General features: G+C 34.4%; 2 protein-coding genes and 1 long non-coding RNA gene across 5 annotated transcripts in view; 1 reads left to right on the forward strand and 2 right to left on the reverse strand.

Moving 5' to 3' along the window:
• LOC135127430 (uncharacterized) overlaps positions 1 to 16118 on the reverse strand; it is a 108559-nt gene that overhangs the window by 21600 nt on the left and 70841 nt on the right. The gene's annotated exons all lie outside the window — the stretch shown is intronic.
• LOC135127428 (vacuolar protein sorting-associated protein 33B) lies at positions 585 to 2828 on the forward strand. The gene is made up of 2 exons (XM_064053869.1): positions 585 to 853; positions 905 to 2828. Exons 1-2 carry the CDS (start codon positions 702 to 704, stop codon positions 2541 to 2543), a joined length of 1791 nt encoding a protein of 596 aa, XP_063909939.1. The 5' UTR covers positions 585 to 701; the 3' UTR covers positions 2544 to 2828.
• Positions 2985 to 16118, reverse strand: part of LOC135126706 (histone-lysine N-methyltransferase ash1) — a 45227-nt gene continuing 32093 nt past the window's right edge. For all 3 annotated transcript variants that reach the window (XM_064052805.1, XM_064052806.1, XM_064052807.1), the window contains 8 exons: positions 10716 to 13147; positions 9599 to 10661; positions 9027 to 9258; positions 8624 to 8965; positions 8359 to 8566; positions 4350 to 4598; positions 3643 to 4027; positions 2985 to 3590 (listed from right to left, as the gene is read on the reverse strand). In XM_064052805.1, the coding sequence (XP_063908875.1) occupies positions 3447 to 3590; positions 3643 to 4027; positions 4350 to 4598; positions 8359 to 8566; positions 8624 to 8965; positions 9027 to 9258; positions 9599 to 10661; positions 10716 to 13147 (5055 nt within the window). In that variant the 3' untranslated portion in view covers positions 2985 to 3446. The remainder of the gene's footprint in view (positions 3591 to 3642; positions 4028 to 4349; positions 4599 to 8358; positions 8567 to 8623; positions 8966 to 9026; positions 9259 to 9598; positions 10662 to 10715; positions 13148 to 16118) is intronic.

Below are 16118 nucleotides of genomic sequence, written 5' to 3' on the forward strand. Positions count from 1 at the left end.
TGTATCTTTATACTTTGAGCTTGAGCCGTTTTGTTTTTAATAAATTCAACATAGTGAACTGCAAACTTTGTAAGTTGTGGCATGGAAGTAAACAATCTGTGAAAGACAGACTTAGTTTTCATAAGTAAGTAATAAATGTATAACTTGAGTACCTTTGCCCGCCACTGTTTAGCGATTCTCTTGAAACTGGGGGCGTGGTTTAGCCGAGCGCGTATTCCAAACACCGTCGTAAACGGTGTCTAGATTTCGGACGATCGGTGCCACATTTTTCGACCGTACTATCCCTCCGTTCTTATTCTACCCTCCTCGCACTAACTCGATAGTAGTAACAGAAAAGGAGAAACACTTGAAATTTTTAACAAAAAATAGAAAAATAGAAATATGGAAGTAATTTATTAATAGTGTGTAAAATATAAAATACGTTTGTTGTTGGTGTATTTAAATTCAAACAATTTGCAAAAAAATTACAAAAAATCACAGCTCCATTGTGTGCCAGACTATGGTACGCCACTGCATACTTTTTTTATGGAATAAAATTTATGCAACCGCATACGCAACATTGTTTTGTTTGACAGAAAACATAATGAGGCATAAACATAACCTTGTAGATATGTGCATAGAAGTATAGAAGTGGAGCTTCAAAATTCGTAACAACATTGTTCTGAAAGTAAAGTTATTGAGTCTATAAATTAGTACACATTATGGATTTAAATAGAAAGCTCTCTTCCCTACAAGAAATATCCAAAGCACAATTATCAAAAATTCTAAGCATTGTGACCGCAACAAAATATGTAGTGTTAGAGCCAAGCATAATTCGTCCTCTCGAGAGAGTATGCGGTGTCAAATGGTTAAAGTAAGTACAATTTTTCTTGAAATTATGGCATTTTGTGTATTTTCATTTAAGGAGTAATGGTGTGGAGAAAATCTTTAAATTAGAGCCAACCTGCCCAAGTTTTGAGAATAGTTCAGTTTTCTACATGATTTTTAGTAATTTGGCCAAATTTCGACAAGTAGTTGACCAGATTCATTCTCAAATCAGTCAAGACAATCCACCAAAGAACAAGTATCACATAATTGTTGTTCCACGCTACTTAAATTATTTTCAAGATGAATTAGAAGAACTTGGTCTTTATTCGGTAATAAAATTGCATTCATTCCAATGGTTCCCTTTACATTTAGATACTGGCATTCTAAGCTTAGAATTGCCCAATATTTATAAAAGTCTGTTTTTGCAACTTGATTATACATTCTTACCACTTTTGTCAAGGGCATTATGGAATTTATTTTTTGTAATTGGGAAACCGCGTTTCATTGTAGCTTTAGGGGAATATTCTAATAAGATTTTATCTCAGGTAGATATTTTAATAGAAGATAAAGGTGACTGTGATAAATTAGATTCAGATATAGGAGGCATTGTGCTTATTGATCGGAACTTTGATTATCCTAGTGCCTTGTTAACACCAGGTACTTATGCAGCTTTATTGAATGAAGTATATGGTGTCACTTGTGGTATTTGTGAGTACAAAGAAGAAAGTGTGGATGAAAAAAAGGAGGATCGCCTTCATCCAGTTATTAAAAAACAACCCGTCAATTTCATGCTGGACAGCAATCAAGATTTGGTATATGCAGACATTAAAAACCGTTATTTTACTGAAGTTACCTCCGTTTTAAGTACTTTAACAAAACAATTAAAAACTGAAAAAGTTCAGTCTAAAGAAATGGCCTTAGATGAGATAAAAAGTTATGTCCAGAATAAGTTACAAGCAACAAAGTCGCGAAAAAAATGTATCACGAATCATCTACTAGCAGCGGAAACAATAATCAATGTCCTTGGATCACGATATGAAACTCAGCAAGAAGTTGAATCAGATATTATTAAAAATACAAATAAAAGTACAAATTTCAGTTATGCTGAAGAGGGTTTATGTGTGGAAGATGACGCATGTGTGACTTTGAGACTGTTTTGTTTACTTTGTGTCACACAAAAACTTAGTGAAAGTGAAGTTAAAAGTTTTTGGAGAAAATTTGTCCACCAATTCGGTTTTTCGTGTAGTTTTGCACATAGGTACCTGATCAATGCGGGTTTTATTCCAGAACCAATAGTCGCTAGTAGCAGTCTAAATCTACAAAGTAAAATTCGACTGCCGAAATTCATCTCAAACGAATTTTACAGCAACGCGAATCGGTTCAAACAAATACCTCCAAACCCTGAAAAAATTAATTTGAAGTTTCCCACTTGTGCTAGTTATGTTTTTGGAGGTATTTATATTCCACTAATTACGCAGATTGCGAGTATGATATTAAATGCGACACCAATTGACGAGATTAAATCAAAGCTGGGTGGTTTAGGGCTAATGACTATAAGAAATGACATGGGATTTCCCTTACAAAGGAGATCGTTGCTAATTTTTATGGTTGGTGGAGTTACGTATGCGGAAATTGCTGCTTGTAATTTATTAGAAACTCTGACGGGCGCTAAGATTGTAATTTTGAGCGACAAGATTATTAATGGTAATAACCTTATGAAAGAAATTCTATCCTAATATTTTTGTTCTCTTTTCATTGTAATGACACAGTTTTAGTTTCAACATACATAGTTTTCTAACAGAATTTATGAGGGCTTCATAATAATATTAATTTATTAAAATTAAAATAGCTCGTGAAGGTGGTTGTCCTTTTCCTAAACAGGACTCAGAAGTGGAACTTACGAGTCCATTTCTTAATGTATCTTGTGATGAACATCATTTTAATATACTGTTGACAATTTATAAATAAATATTTTGAGAACCCATTATGTTTAAACAATAAAATGTGATTTTATTTATTAATTGGTGTTTTTTTACCTTACCTGTTTATTGTTCAGATGCAAATGACGTGTTAAATATCAGACGGGACCAATTGAATATACTGTTTTTATTTTCTTGTAACATGTAAACAATGAAACCATGTAATAATGAAAAATATAACAATTTATTATTAAAAATTATTTCTAATGTGAGATATAAAGTGATGTATTAATGTTAAATCTTATGACCTAATCAGGCAAGAATTCTACAATTAAAATAAATTATCCATAATGTAAATACAGCTGTAGAAAAAATATACTTAAAAAAGCGTGAGCTAATAAATACTAAAACTTCACTTAAAAAAAATAAAATTTGTACACTGGGAACAAGTGAAGCAAAAACAATATTTAGTACCATTAAATTCCGAAACATTCGACCTTCAGCAACTTCCTAAAATATGTAAAGGCAACAATTTTTTATGTACAAATAAATAATGAATAATGATAAAATTAACAACAAAACTATGACTAGTCATTTAAGACCTATGAGAAACATTCATAAACAATGAAAAACTACAATCGTTACTTTGAAAGATCAATAACATTCAATAGCAAGTATAAAATAAAAGTAAAATATAATCAATATCACCCATTTCTCAAATTAATTTTTGTTATTATCCACTGGCTTCTTTCTTCGTCGACCTCCTTCCAAAAGATACGACACATCCAACGGTTGTTTCGTTGGCATCTTGCTCAAGAGATTCAACAATATTTTATTCAAACGAGCTTTCTGTTCTGAGGGGGTCTAAACACACTACCATTAACAAGAACACTTAACTCAACACCAATATACTTACTCTAATAACAGGCACATGGACAGACATTGGTGGAATTACAGGTTCTCTAGTGTCCTCGTTTTCTTGAGGCTTTCTTCCTCGTGGTTTAATCATCGCTGGATCAAGGTCGTGTGGAGTGTAAGTCCTTGATATTTTAAGTCTTGTTTCAAATCGCTCAAAAACAAAAGTTTTCGTACAAATAGGAAACTTGGATTTTGAAACTTTACTGAACAATCGTGCAGATTTATCTACGCGATATTCACAAATATAAATGTGTTCTTCAGGGGCCCCTATGGGTCGTCCTTTGCAAAAGGTGTTCAAATCCATTACCCAACAGTGTGAAATTACTAATTCAACTGGTACGGCCTCGTATAAGGGTACGCGCATAACTTCGTTTGGAAAGAATCTAAAAGAAATGAATTTATTAAACAACCTTACAAACCACTTTTTTATATCTGATTTGTTTTTTTTACATATTGTCACTGAAGTTATATACACAGAACCTTCATAAATGTTCACATCCAAAAATGTAACCAACACATTATCTCTAGGCAAACCATCACAAAACGGTTCATTACATGCATCACAAATTCAGACTATAGATGGTTAAAAATCATTTATGAAAGTACGGTAGAATATTTTTTGAGGATTTTGATATTTGTATAATATTGTATGCAAGTAATTCTGAGATTTATGTCGCTGTAACTATCTAGCATGACACGACTTACTTCCTTGTGGGTTCATGGTAGGTTTCATGGGGCCTCAGATAATGATGACCATATGCAAAACGTTGGCCCGTTTTTGAATCTTTCCAGAGTCGTTCAATGCGGAATATATCTAAATCGGCGTAATCTATTTTTCCTATTGTGTTGTAAGTGTGTTTACGGTCTGTGCCAGGTATAGGAATATCACGCAGTACATATACAGTGTCTCCCTGTCTAAGCTGCAGTTCACCACGTAAAAGTGTCATGTAATATCTGCAAAAATAACATAAGACTTAACAATTAACTTCAGATGGCAGAACGAAAGAATTCTTATTGGATGTTATTATTTAAGTTGCCAAATTTCAAGCCGTACAAAAAATGTAAAAAAGCAAAATAGTTTGATGATGTTGAAAATCATTTTCATGCGATTTATAAACAAGAAATTAATATTCTGTGACGATTAAATTCGTTTAGGAATGAAGCAATTCCGCCCCAGTTCATAATTCTGGTTTTACGGATTATGAATGCAGGCTGCTAAATTTTTAAGTCGCAAATTTTTAGTATATAAAAACAGTATTCTTACTGTACTTAGAGATACCTGTGTACATTGTACATGTAAATCTGTTTTTCCGCACCAAAAATTTCATGTCATCTCAATTTTTCTAAATACATCTTATTTAAAATAAAAAATAAGATTTTACGTCATATTAATTCACCCTTATTTTTAAGCTACGACTGCTCTAAAACTTCGTACATGCTTTAAGTTTATGGCGAATATTATACATTGTTAATCAAAATGATTTTTTTTATTATTTCCAAAAAATTGACGTCACTGCAAAATTTGCCAAGTAAAATAGAAACGTCTTTATTTAATAAGAATTATAATAATGATATTCAGAACATTTTGTTGATTGTAGCTTACTACTTAATAGTTTTGATCCTGTTTTGAGGGGACGAACTCATTCAAATCAAACTAATTTCTACGTCACATTCTTCCAATGTATAAACATACAGACTTGACAAGTTGTTTTTCTTATCGAGGATAACCTAAGGACGTGCAGTAATGGAGTCCGTCGAGCAATTTGGTACTTTCATATTTTCTCGATATTTCACAACCCCTAGACAAGGCCGTAGTTAGGGATGCTGAGCCTCCCCTAGGTCTACACAAGTTATAATTAACCAAATGTGAATTACAACATCGAAAATTAAATCAGTTATTGCAATTCGTAGAAAACATCTTTTAGTTTAGTTTCTGTTACACTCCCAAGTCTACGTATTGATAAGTGTTATCGCTATTTGTCTTAAATTACAAGTACCATAAATGATTTTTAGTTCAGTCTTCAGTCGCACCTCTGTTATTACATACGGCAGACGTGATTAAATTCTTTCGTTATTTTATTAATAATAAATCACTATTCAAAAATAAGAATAATACAATACTTTTATTATTCGTATTATAATACATCTATCCAAACTGATATATGTGTCCTTGCAAAAATGTCGATGACATTAACATAAAATTTTGCGGTTAGCACGTTTCTTTACATTTAATCAAACATTAGATACATATTTTTATCTTAACTTATAATGGTTGCCATATAAAACAATCAAATTCGCAAAATCAAATCTTTTAATTTTTCGAGAGAGCTGGATTTGACAAGCTGTACTTTATGGGCGAGGGAAGTTCTGTTGAAGTAATTTTTGACCATTTTTTTTTTAATACAATAGATGTCATTACTTCCCGTTTCTTAAATCACAGCAATGAGAAAACAACATCGTTGATTAGCAAATTTTAATTAATTCACTCCAAGATGGCGACGGCTGTGTGTAAATTTAATTTGATGCTATTCCACCAAGAGAACATTTTTTTAAATTATATATAATAAAAAAACTGTAAAAATATTTATTGATAACCGAAATTTAATGAATGTATAACGCACTGCCAGACAAAAAAACCCGGACACTTGAATATTTGTAACTTTACGCAAATGTTCGCTAAAGTCACTTTTTTTTCTTTTTCCATATTATGTTTTAGTATAAAGTTATGTTTTCTGTTAGTGAATATATTAATGTTTTGATTTTTGGAATATTTGTTTACAAAAGTTCGACCAATCGCAGGTAATCACACAAAAAATTCAAGTGTTCGGTTTTTTTGTCTGGTAGTGTATTTTTGCTACCTTGGTCAGGGTTGCAAAAAATCGAATTAAAAAAAAAATCATGCTTCATTTTTTTTTAGTTTTTCAATTATTTGGAATTACAACTCTAATAAAAGCTCATTCACATCCACTTAGCATACGTAACAAAACATAAAATACAAAAAGTTGAAAAGCATAGAAAACATAACATGGCATACAGAAAAGTTGACCGAACTTCAACTTTAGCATATACTTATGCCATGTTTCCTTTGCACAGCCAATCAGAGCGTGAGCTCATCTCCTCTTTCGGCCATATGTGGTTTGGGGAAGAGAAACGCGCATGTTGAAAACATAACCATTGTGAACTGATAGCTTTGATTGTATGCTTTCTATATTATTTTTTTTGTCATGTCACGTGTGCGAATTGGATGTGAACGGGCTTTAAAAGTATAAAAAAATCGAAAGATAAGTTTTAATTATGTTTATTCAATTTTTGATAACACTATTTTATTGTACTGTTCTTAAAGTAAAAAATTGCTCTAGGATATTAGACAGAACGTCCCTCGCCCCTGAAGTATAGTCGAACAAATACAGCTTTTGGTTTCTTATATAAATTATAAAATTTGATTCTGCCAATTTTATTATTTTCTTTATAGTAACCCGTATAAAACAAAAAATCGACGCGCATTCACAAACCGTAAGTTTAGGAGTTTGCTAATTTCTAATATTTTAATAATATTTACTGTGCAAAATGTTTAGGTGACGTCATTAAATTGTTGGTGGGGATGATCAGACAAATTTTGGTTAGTGTTTTACCACCTACACGATATTCCTAAAATACAAATAAAACCAATCCAATAGTTCCTATGATCATCTGTCTAAGACAATCGACACAAACAGATAGACGGAAACGGAATACCTATTTTTCATACTTTAGGAGTTACGAAAAGTCAGAAAACATAGAACTAGCCCTCCGCCGGATCGATCCTATTACAATATTTCGCGAAGTCAAAAGAAAATTGGCGTTTTATTTTGTTGGAATTATTTTATTCTAGTCTGTATTCAGCTTATTTTGATTTAAACTGCATTTAAAATGGCTGTAATATGCATTTATGCACTGCTTTTAACTGCTGAAGCATCCCTACTAAAATCAATGAATAATGCAGCTTTATTACATACAGGTTTATAACACCTTTCAAACTTCGGTTGCGGTACTTCGTTGTGTTTGGATAGCACGTTTCTCATAAACAGGACAGGAGTAGCCTAATAAAAACGTGCCTGTTCTAAGACTAATTCAACTTACTGGTTAATTTGTTCTTAATGACAGAACAAAGATTCATCAACTTTACCCTAGGGTTGTCTTAGGTTAATCCATTGTACACTGTGTACGTTTCACCTATACCTCATAAAATTTTACGATTGATAATGCTCTCGTTACGCTAATAAAGAAGATTGTAACTCACAAGATTTATATTTTGGTGTTTCAGCTTTAGCAATGGCAAACAATATAGAAATTAAGGTACTACAAAAATTTCAAATATTCAACTTAAAATTATACGTCCAGCTGTGTACTTTAAGATATTATCAATTGTGAGCGTGGTGGTTGAACACGGTAGTACCCCTCTGGTAAAACAAATTCATAAAATTTTGTGAGGTGCAGGTGAAACGGACGCAGTATACAAGAGGCTAAGAAAACCCTGAGGGGAGTCCATTTCTTTTTTTTCCCGGTTTTTACGACGTTCTAGCTTATCTGTTTAGCCGCACTTCTTTAAGATACCCTTTATTCGCACACGAGTTAGTTCGAACGATCGGAATCATAAATAAAATCACGATTTTCTTTGGAACATAATACACACAAGAAAAAAACACAAAACACTCAAAAATTGAGTCGCACTAACCTGTGTCCATGTTCGGTAAATTCATCAAGCGGTATCTCATATTCAACTTCCCTAGGAACACACTGCTCGCAATGATAGCTTTCTGCCGAAACATCGGCTTTCACACATTCGCTATGTTGCCAAACCATACATCTCTCACACTGGATCATTAAACCCTCATCACGCGGCATGCCACAAATGCATCTAATTATATCTTCTTCTTCATCCACTAAAAGAAATCGGACAAATTAACGCAATGGGTTAATGCAAACATAAAAACCCTTACCTTTACTCCTACTTTTATTCGAAATGAAGTTTGGTGGGGGTTTTTTCCCCAAAACATTCTCAAACTTGGGCAAACTCTGTTGTTTTGCTTCCGCGTATATCTTCTTGAGTTTGATGGCGGCAACACCCACCGCATTGGTGCGTCCGTAAAAACGCAAATAATTAGCAAACAAACGGTTCATATCGGAATTGAAGCTTTCGGGCGTGAGGTACACGCCTGTTGCAATATTTTGCTCGATCGTGCCGAGATCTATGGGATTCGTGGTCCGCTGATAGAATTCAGGTACTTTGCGTTTTGATGGCATGTTGATGAAGAAACTGCTCAACGATTCGTTATTTTCGTCTAAAATAACAATATATGTGGTGAAAAGATGAAGAATAAGAAATAGCGAAATTGGTGGTACCTTTGGCTTTTGTCACTGTGTTCCAGATATCCCTCAATACTGATGCGAGTTTGACGGTTTTGTTTAATTCGGGATTTTCTTCCGCTTGAGCCAAACGTCTAGTACGAATGTTGCGTGGTTTTTGTAGGGCGTTTAAGTGATTGATAAAAGCTGCACCCTGATTGGTTGGCGTCATTGACTGTTGACGCGACACTGGCACGGAACTGCTAGATCTGTCTCGTACTTTTTTCACCTACGATGTGAGAAAATATTTTCAAGTACTGGTGATATCTCTATAAAGTTTAAATTTCCCTATACTCACGATCTCTTCATTAAAGATCCACCACCTGTCGAATTATTGCTTCAATAACCATTAAAATTCGCTACAAGTGACAGGAGTAAACTGACGCAGGTGCAAAAAATAACGTTGTTTAAATTGAGTCTCATAAAATTGTAAATTGATTTGATTAATATTGTACCCATAACTTGTGGTGTAGGTGGATTTTTAATGAAATAAACTGAAGTTTTTTTTTTAAATCATAATAAGTTCTATTTAATGTTTGTTATAATTGTTTGTTTTTAAAAAAACTTACCTTCGTTAAATTCCTCAGCAAGAAACAATGATGTTCAAGAATGAAACATTTCTGTTGGTGGCTCATGGGTTTAACTTGAGGTGGTATCACAACCGGCATAACTGGCTGCGGCAACGGTATATCTTTTTCTTTAACGTTGCTAGTTGTTCTCTTCGCTTGATTTTTCCTTGGTCTTCCCACTCTTCCTGGTTGATGCTTCATCTCTTTAACCTCCAGAGGAAGCTGTCTTACTCTCTGAGACTTACCCCCGATAACACCCCTACACATTTCGCTACCGCACTTACACTCCTGCCCTTCAGCAGGGTTAAACAACGAAAAGTTATAATCATAAGTGAGCTCCTCATGAGCCTCGATATCTCTAAGAGCAAACAGCGCCATCCTAAATTGTCCGTTAACAGACCATTTTTGCATTTCGCAGTTCGGTTGACACGAATGGTTGACGAACCTACCGTCGCCACCCATTCGGTGCCCATCAATGACCAAACCTCCGTCCAGATGCAAGCAGTAGTGGTGGGTGTCGTTCACATAAATTGTAGCCATACGTTCTTTAAATTCCTGGTCGGAAACCACTTCTCCTACGTACTCCAGTATGAATTCTCCCGACTTGATGGGCAATTTGGTTCGTACGCCCCAACCTTTATTTTCGGTCATGAACTTTTCAAGACCTGGGGACCATTCGTGCCTTTGGATCTTTTGATTTTGGCATTTATGACTTGCAGGGCATTCGGCCAGTACTAATCTGTTGATGCAATCATCACCACAATTGGATATCGGCGTACAGTTGCAGGTTTGTGGTTCACAAGCGCCAGTTGTTGTTTTAACATTGTAAACGTTCGTTCTAATTTTTCTATAGTTCCAAGAAGGCACGACGTCTCTTCCAGGAAGTTGTGAATGCGTATGTTGCCACCACAAGTCATATGGCAGTTGAAATGGCAACTTTCTACATCTTAAGTACTTGCCACAGTGGTAGGGAGGTGGCAACAAGCCGTAAGGGTGCTCGCAGGGGTTGTATGCCAAACGGGATTTTGCTGCGTTTTCAGTCCTTCTGATACGGTTCGTTTCGCTGAAAAAATAACAAATACTTCTACAAGGTCTACGCAAAGCGGAAAATACTCACTCGTCTTCTTTAAAGTAGTCTGAGAACAGTCCAGCTACCAAATACCGTTTTCTCCACCTGGGTGCTTTCTTATTTTTCTTCATTTCATCACTTGATGCCGAAGCTCTTTCTTCTCTTAATCTTCTGTCTGTGAAATGTTCTATACTGCTGGCCGGCGAGACATCCCGCAATCTTCTTTTCGGATAGCCGTTCAAATTGTCCGGCAATTTTTCACTACCCCTCTTCCGTTTTTTCTTGTCTAACCTAGACCTCAGTCGTTCAATGCTTGCCTCTAAGGAGATTTCATCCACATCTCCACTGTCAGTTTTGTCTTCTATTCTTTCATCCTGTGGAAGGCTATCGCACTCACTCATGACTTCCCACTTTGACATGGAATCTTCAGATTTAAGTATGTCAGATCTTTCAGTTCTTTGTATAAATTTATTGTACTCTTCGCCATCTTTAGGAACACGATCGCATGTTATCAACGGTTTCTCCTCTTCTACCTCATCAACCGAGTCCTCCAATGGAAGAACAGTTTTCTTTTTCTTCTTCTTCACTGTAGGAAAACCAGTCCGATTAAAAGCTCTACGTTTTCGCATTTTTTTCTTATTGATGTCAACAATGCTTTTAGCTATCTCTTGGTTCACCATGATGTCGTCAACTTTAACCACCGCCTCCAGGATCTCCTCTGGTTGTGTTTCGTTTTTCTTATTTTCGCTGGTAGTTCCGACGATGTTTCTGTTAGATAATCCTCTTTTCATCTTGAGTTCCGTGATAAGTGTCTCCAGGGATAGTTTAGGTTTAACTTTTGGCTGTTCGACTGTCGGTGCAGCAGACGAATTCGTTTTATTAACAGGGGGATTTTCCTTTTCTTTGTTATTGATAACTTCCAACCTGTGTCTCTTTTTCGGTGTCGTCGCTGTAATTGAATTGTTGTTAGAGCTGGTTTTTTCTTCTTTTGGTGCGGTTTCTTCAGTTTTTGTTTGTTTGACGTTTGATTTGCCATCTGAGAATAAATAGTGACGTTTTTTCAACGGTAACCGTTGTTCATTTAAATTAGCCACCTTATTAACCGTTGCGTTAACGCTAACTTTTTTTTTCTTTCGTTCAGTATATTCTGTAGTTTTTCGTTTTTTTGAAACCTTCTTGGCCGTCTTTAAGATGTCCGGCACGTTCTCTTTCGGTGGTTTGTTAGTACCTATTACACAAAATTGAACGAAGTCTGTTACTAATTTATCAACTTCTACAGGTTTATTTGTATCGCAATTTCCTGTTATGGGTTTAAATATTTTAATTGTGTACTTTTTATGTATTTTGTTTTTATGTCGCGTATGCATAATCTTCAAATTCTTCAGAGTTGTATATCTAACTTTGGTATTATCGATTTTATTTTTAGCCACTAGTACGGGTCTATTTTCAACTTTTTTTACGTTTTTGTTATTTTCTATGACTTTATCAGGTGGTTTGGCTTCCGTGTTAGTACTATTATTCACCGGTTTATGTTTTGGTGGCCTTCCTGGTCCCTTTTTAATCAGAGGAGGTCTGCCCACCTTTCTTCTGGGAGGATACAAAACCCGATCGGTATTTGCATACAATAACCGATCAAATTTATTTGAAGTCACAGACAACTTACTTATTTCTTTTTTATTGACTACAGATTTCGTCACTTTATCACACTTCGTTTCACTTTTTGCGTTCTTATTATCTACACTCGCATTTTTTTTCTTCATCTCTTCCTTACTATTTTTAACCTTAGCATTCGGGGAAAGGCTGGGTTCAGGACTCGAAACGTGGTCCGGACTATTTTGTATGCCTGAATCTGGAGAAACATTCGGATCACCGCAATATTCGCTATTCAAAGATTTATTTTGTGTTTTATTTTCCACTGGCGGCTTGTGATTGTCGTTCTTCCTCGGCCTCCCTCTCTTCCTTTTCACTACGTCTCCCTCAGTGCGGTTATTATTGTTGCTGCTGTTATTGTTACTGCTACTATTGTTATTATTGGTATTACTCTGTGTTTCGCAATTGTTCAAAGGTAACGGCTTGATCCCGTCACTCACTGGCGGAATAGCAGGACACGGTGCATTTAACATTTGAGTTTGAGCAACGAACTGCTGCAACAAGCTGTTTGCGTAAAGCGTCGACGGATTTGGTGGTGCATGAGATTCAGATTCGCTAGAGCTCTCTGTGGTCCTTTGGATTAGTGCATTGACTGCTTGTTGCGGTAGTTCCATGTCAGATCCTGACATATCACCTGTCTGTGGTGAACTTTTATCGACTCTGTTACATTCGAAATCGAAAGCATCGCATTCCTGCTGATCAGGCAGAATTGCGGCGAGATCCTCTTCTGGGATCTCCTGCAAACTGCAAGATGCCAAAATCTCTCTGTCTGAGTCTGAGTCTGTACTAGAGTAAGTCGAACCTCTTGATAAAGGCAACGACGCCGCCATCTGCAATAAAAGAAAGCACTGTTATTAATTTTAAATTTATAAAATAATAAACTAAAATTAGATTGTAGACATTGTTTTTGAGATTCTTTAATAAAACTTTTTGATGATGTCATCAACCTTTGTAGTAACAATTATACGAATTTGGGTAGGTATAATAATAATCTCCATCCCTTAAAAACACCGAATACAAGCTATATTGGGATCGCACAATACTTAACAGACAGATCATACTTATAAAAAACACGCCAATGAAGACATTCTCATTGGGACTGCTGTTCCTAACACGCAGAACATAATACAAACATACCACACCAAAATTTCAAAATATCTACAATTATCAATAGAAATGAAGGCAATGCTAAATCTTGAGAAAATTTCGATTCTACCTTTACATGGTTATCTCCAATGAAGGTGTAGTACCGAATAGTTTAGTTGAGAATTTGAAATATTAATCTTAAATGACTCAATAATTGTCAAAATGCAAGAAACTGTTTTGTTAGAACATGTAATATTGTTCGTAAGCTTCTCAAACAGTCTGATTATGTCAGTCAGAATAGGTTAGCACCGATAGGTCAGAGTAGTGTAGATCATTTTTCAAGTGACGCGTGGATAAATGATCGGTAGTTACGTTAGCTCTTGGGGATGTGGTGAGTTTAGAGAATAGCAGACGAATTGGTATGCTGTAATTCTAGAATCTCAAAAGTTTTTTATTGATCTAATGATAGAAGTCTTGCCTGAATGCTGGTCATTTCTGGGTCAGTGGTAGGTTTTAAAATAATAACAACAGTACTGTATTCCTACCTTTTCAGAAAATCGATAAATTGCTTTATCCATTAATTTTTTGAGACCTTCTATAGAAACAAACAGTTTTGAAAGATAGAAACGGATGAACAGATTACATGTCTAGAAGCATATACTTTGACTAGCACTCTTGAGCGAATTCTGACTCAGGCGTCTATTGACTTCTATTAATTTTTATGCCTTAAGGGTGCCCAGTCGTCGCGTACAAAATCGTAATTCCGTGTAAAATGACTGAAACTCCTTCGACACCAACAACTTCAGTTCTTACAGTTGATTGTATTTTTTCCTAGCTAAAGATATCGTGGCAGAATATAACGCTTCAAGGTTAGATTTCCAGATATAAGATACAGAAAAACGAAAACGTTCCTTAGCATAAAACATTTTGAATTTAAAAAATTACATCCTGAATGGACCCAACCACATATTAGGGGACCATTCTAAATGTACAAATTATTTTTGTAAACAAAGTGGACAAGGAAGTTCAACAGTTTTGTCTAATGAATTTTCAAATTCTACGTTGGATGAAAAATTTTATGCCCCTTTGAGCAGAGTCGCAAAGTTATCATCTAGTTTTAAAAATGTTATGATTTACAGAAACGTTTAGTAATAGACAAATAACATACCACAAAAAGAAACGTACTTTAAAACGAAAATAGCGCACACAAAGTGCAGATTCTAATTATGCACATGTCGTCGCCTAAGAACTTGTTTGATCTACAGACCAGAGCGCGCTCAGGCCAATATCGACTCTAAGCGATTTATCTGTAAGCCGGCTTTCGTTAGAGCTGACCTGATACACATCCACTACCAAGAATTAACCCGTTTCTGGTCGGACTTTACAACGAATAAGTGAAGAAAGTTCTAGAACAATCTCGAAATTTACATTTCAAATTGTATTATCAAATGGTAGAACGCTCACCAAAATTTGCTACCAACAATGAAATGACGTAATCTCCAAATTTTACAATAAGATGTAGATGTAATTTAAATTTTATATCCTCTGTTTATAGTTAATGAATCCGTGTTGAGTTTTTACCTTAGATGTCAAGATTTTTGGAAAAAAATCAACATTTTCCAATTTATAGTTATTGGAAGCATGTTAAATCGTTAGGCAAGATTTATCCGTTGATGCTCCCCAGGAGTTGATTGTCATCTTACGATTTTGTCAAATAAATGTTATTTAAATGTTAAAAAGTAGCATAGTCCTAAACTTGTGGTTTATAAATACCTACATATTGAGATTTTTCGATTTTTCAACTTTAGATGTTTCAATTTTTCAATATTTCAATTTTGGACATTTAAAATTTTTCCATTATTCAAGTCTTCGATTTCTCCGTGTTTTTATTTTTCGATTTCTAAATATTTCGATTTTTCAAATTTTGACGTTACTAAATTTTCAGTTTTCCGATTTCTAAAGTAATTTATTTTCCCATTGCGTCCCAAAGTTTCCATTTTTCACTTCTTCAATTCAATTTCCCTATTTTTCAGGCTTTTGATTTTTCAATTTTTCGATTTCTCAGGTTTTTGATTTTTCGACATCTGAATTTCCCGATTTTCAGTTTTTCGTTTTTTAAACTTTAGATTTTTCAATTTTTCGGCTGTTTTATATTTCGATTTCTCAATTTTTCAACTTTTCGATATGTTAATTTTTCAACTTTTTAAATTTTCGATTTTCCATTTTTTTTTAATTTTTCGATTTTCCAATTTTTCGATGTTTCGATTTTTCAATTATTCGATTGTTCAATTTCTCGATTTTTTTTTTAAATATAAAAAAAATTAAAACATGTCATTTGGAAAAAACTACGAACTCTTAACTGATCACAGTCTACATTTACATTTAGCAGTACATGTACACAACAATAACCGATAAAAATTGGGTTTTTATATAAATGTTATTGGACTATTTTAAAACAAAAACTCGGAAGCGGAAACGTTGAAAACAACTCTTTTGCTCATCTGATAAGTGAGATTAATAATAATAATAATAAAATCTAAGTTAAATAAAAGTAGGTTTTCCAAAGTCGTCATGTCAAGTAGCATGCAAAACTTTTTTCTAACGCAAAACTGTTGAGTTAATTGTCAAAAAGTGTTTATTTGGTTTAGGGTATAATAATCTGGAATATAATTTATAAACGATGTATTCAATACATTACAGTATCAATTTAGATTG

This window comes from Zophobas morio, unplaced genomic scaffold, assembly GCF_036711695.1.
Source record: "Zophobas morio isolate AGI-343-1 ecotype UQ-CSIRO unplaced genomic scaffold, CSIRO_AGI_Zmor_V1 ptg000011l, whole genome shotgun sequence".
Classification (NCBI taxonomy): domain Eukaryota; kingdom Metazoa; phylum Arthropoda; class Insecta; order Coleoptera; family Tenebrionidae; genus Zophobas; species Zophobas morio.

What these genes read in the sequence shown, in the direction of transcription:
- LOC135127428 (XM_064053869.1), top strand. Translation starts at nt 702, where the DNA reads ATGGATTTAAATAGAAAGCTCTCTTCCCTACAAGAAATATCCAAAGCA. An exon ending in TGCGGTGTCAAATGGTTAAA is followed by an intron (nt 854 to 904) that starts GTAAGTACAATT and finishes TTTTCATTTAAG; the next exon opens with GAGTAATGGTGTGGAGAAAA.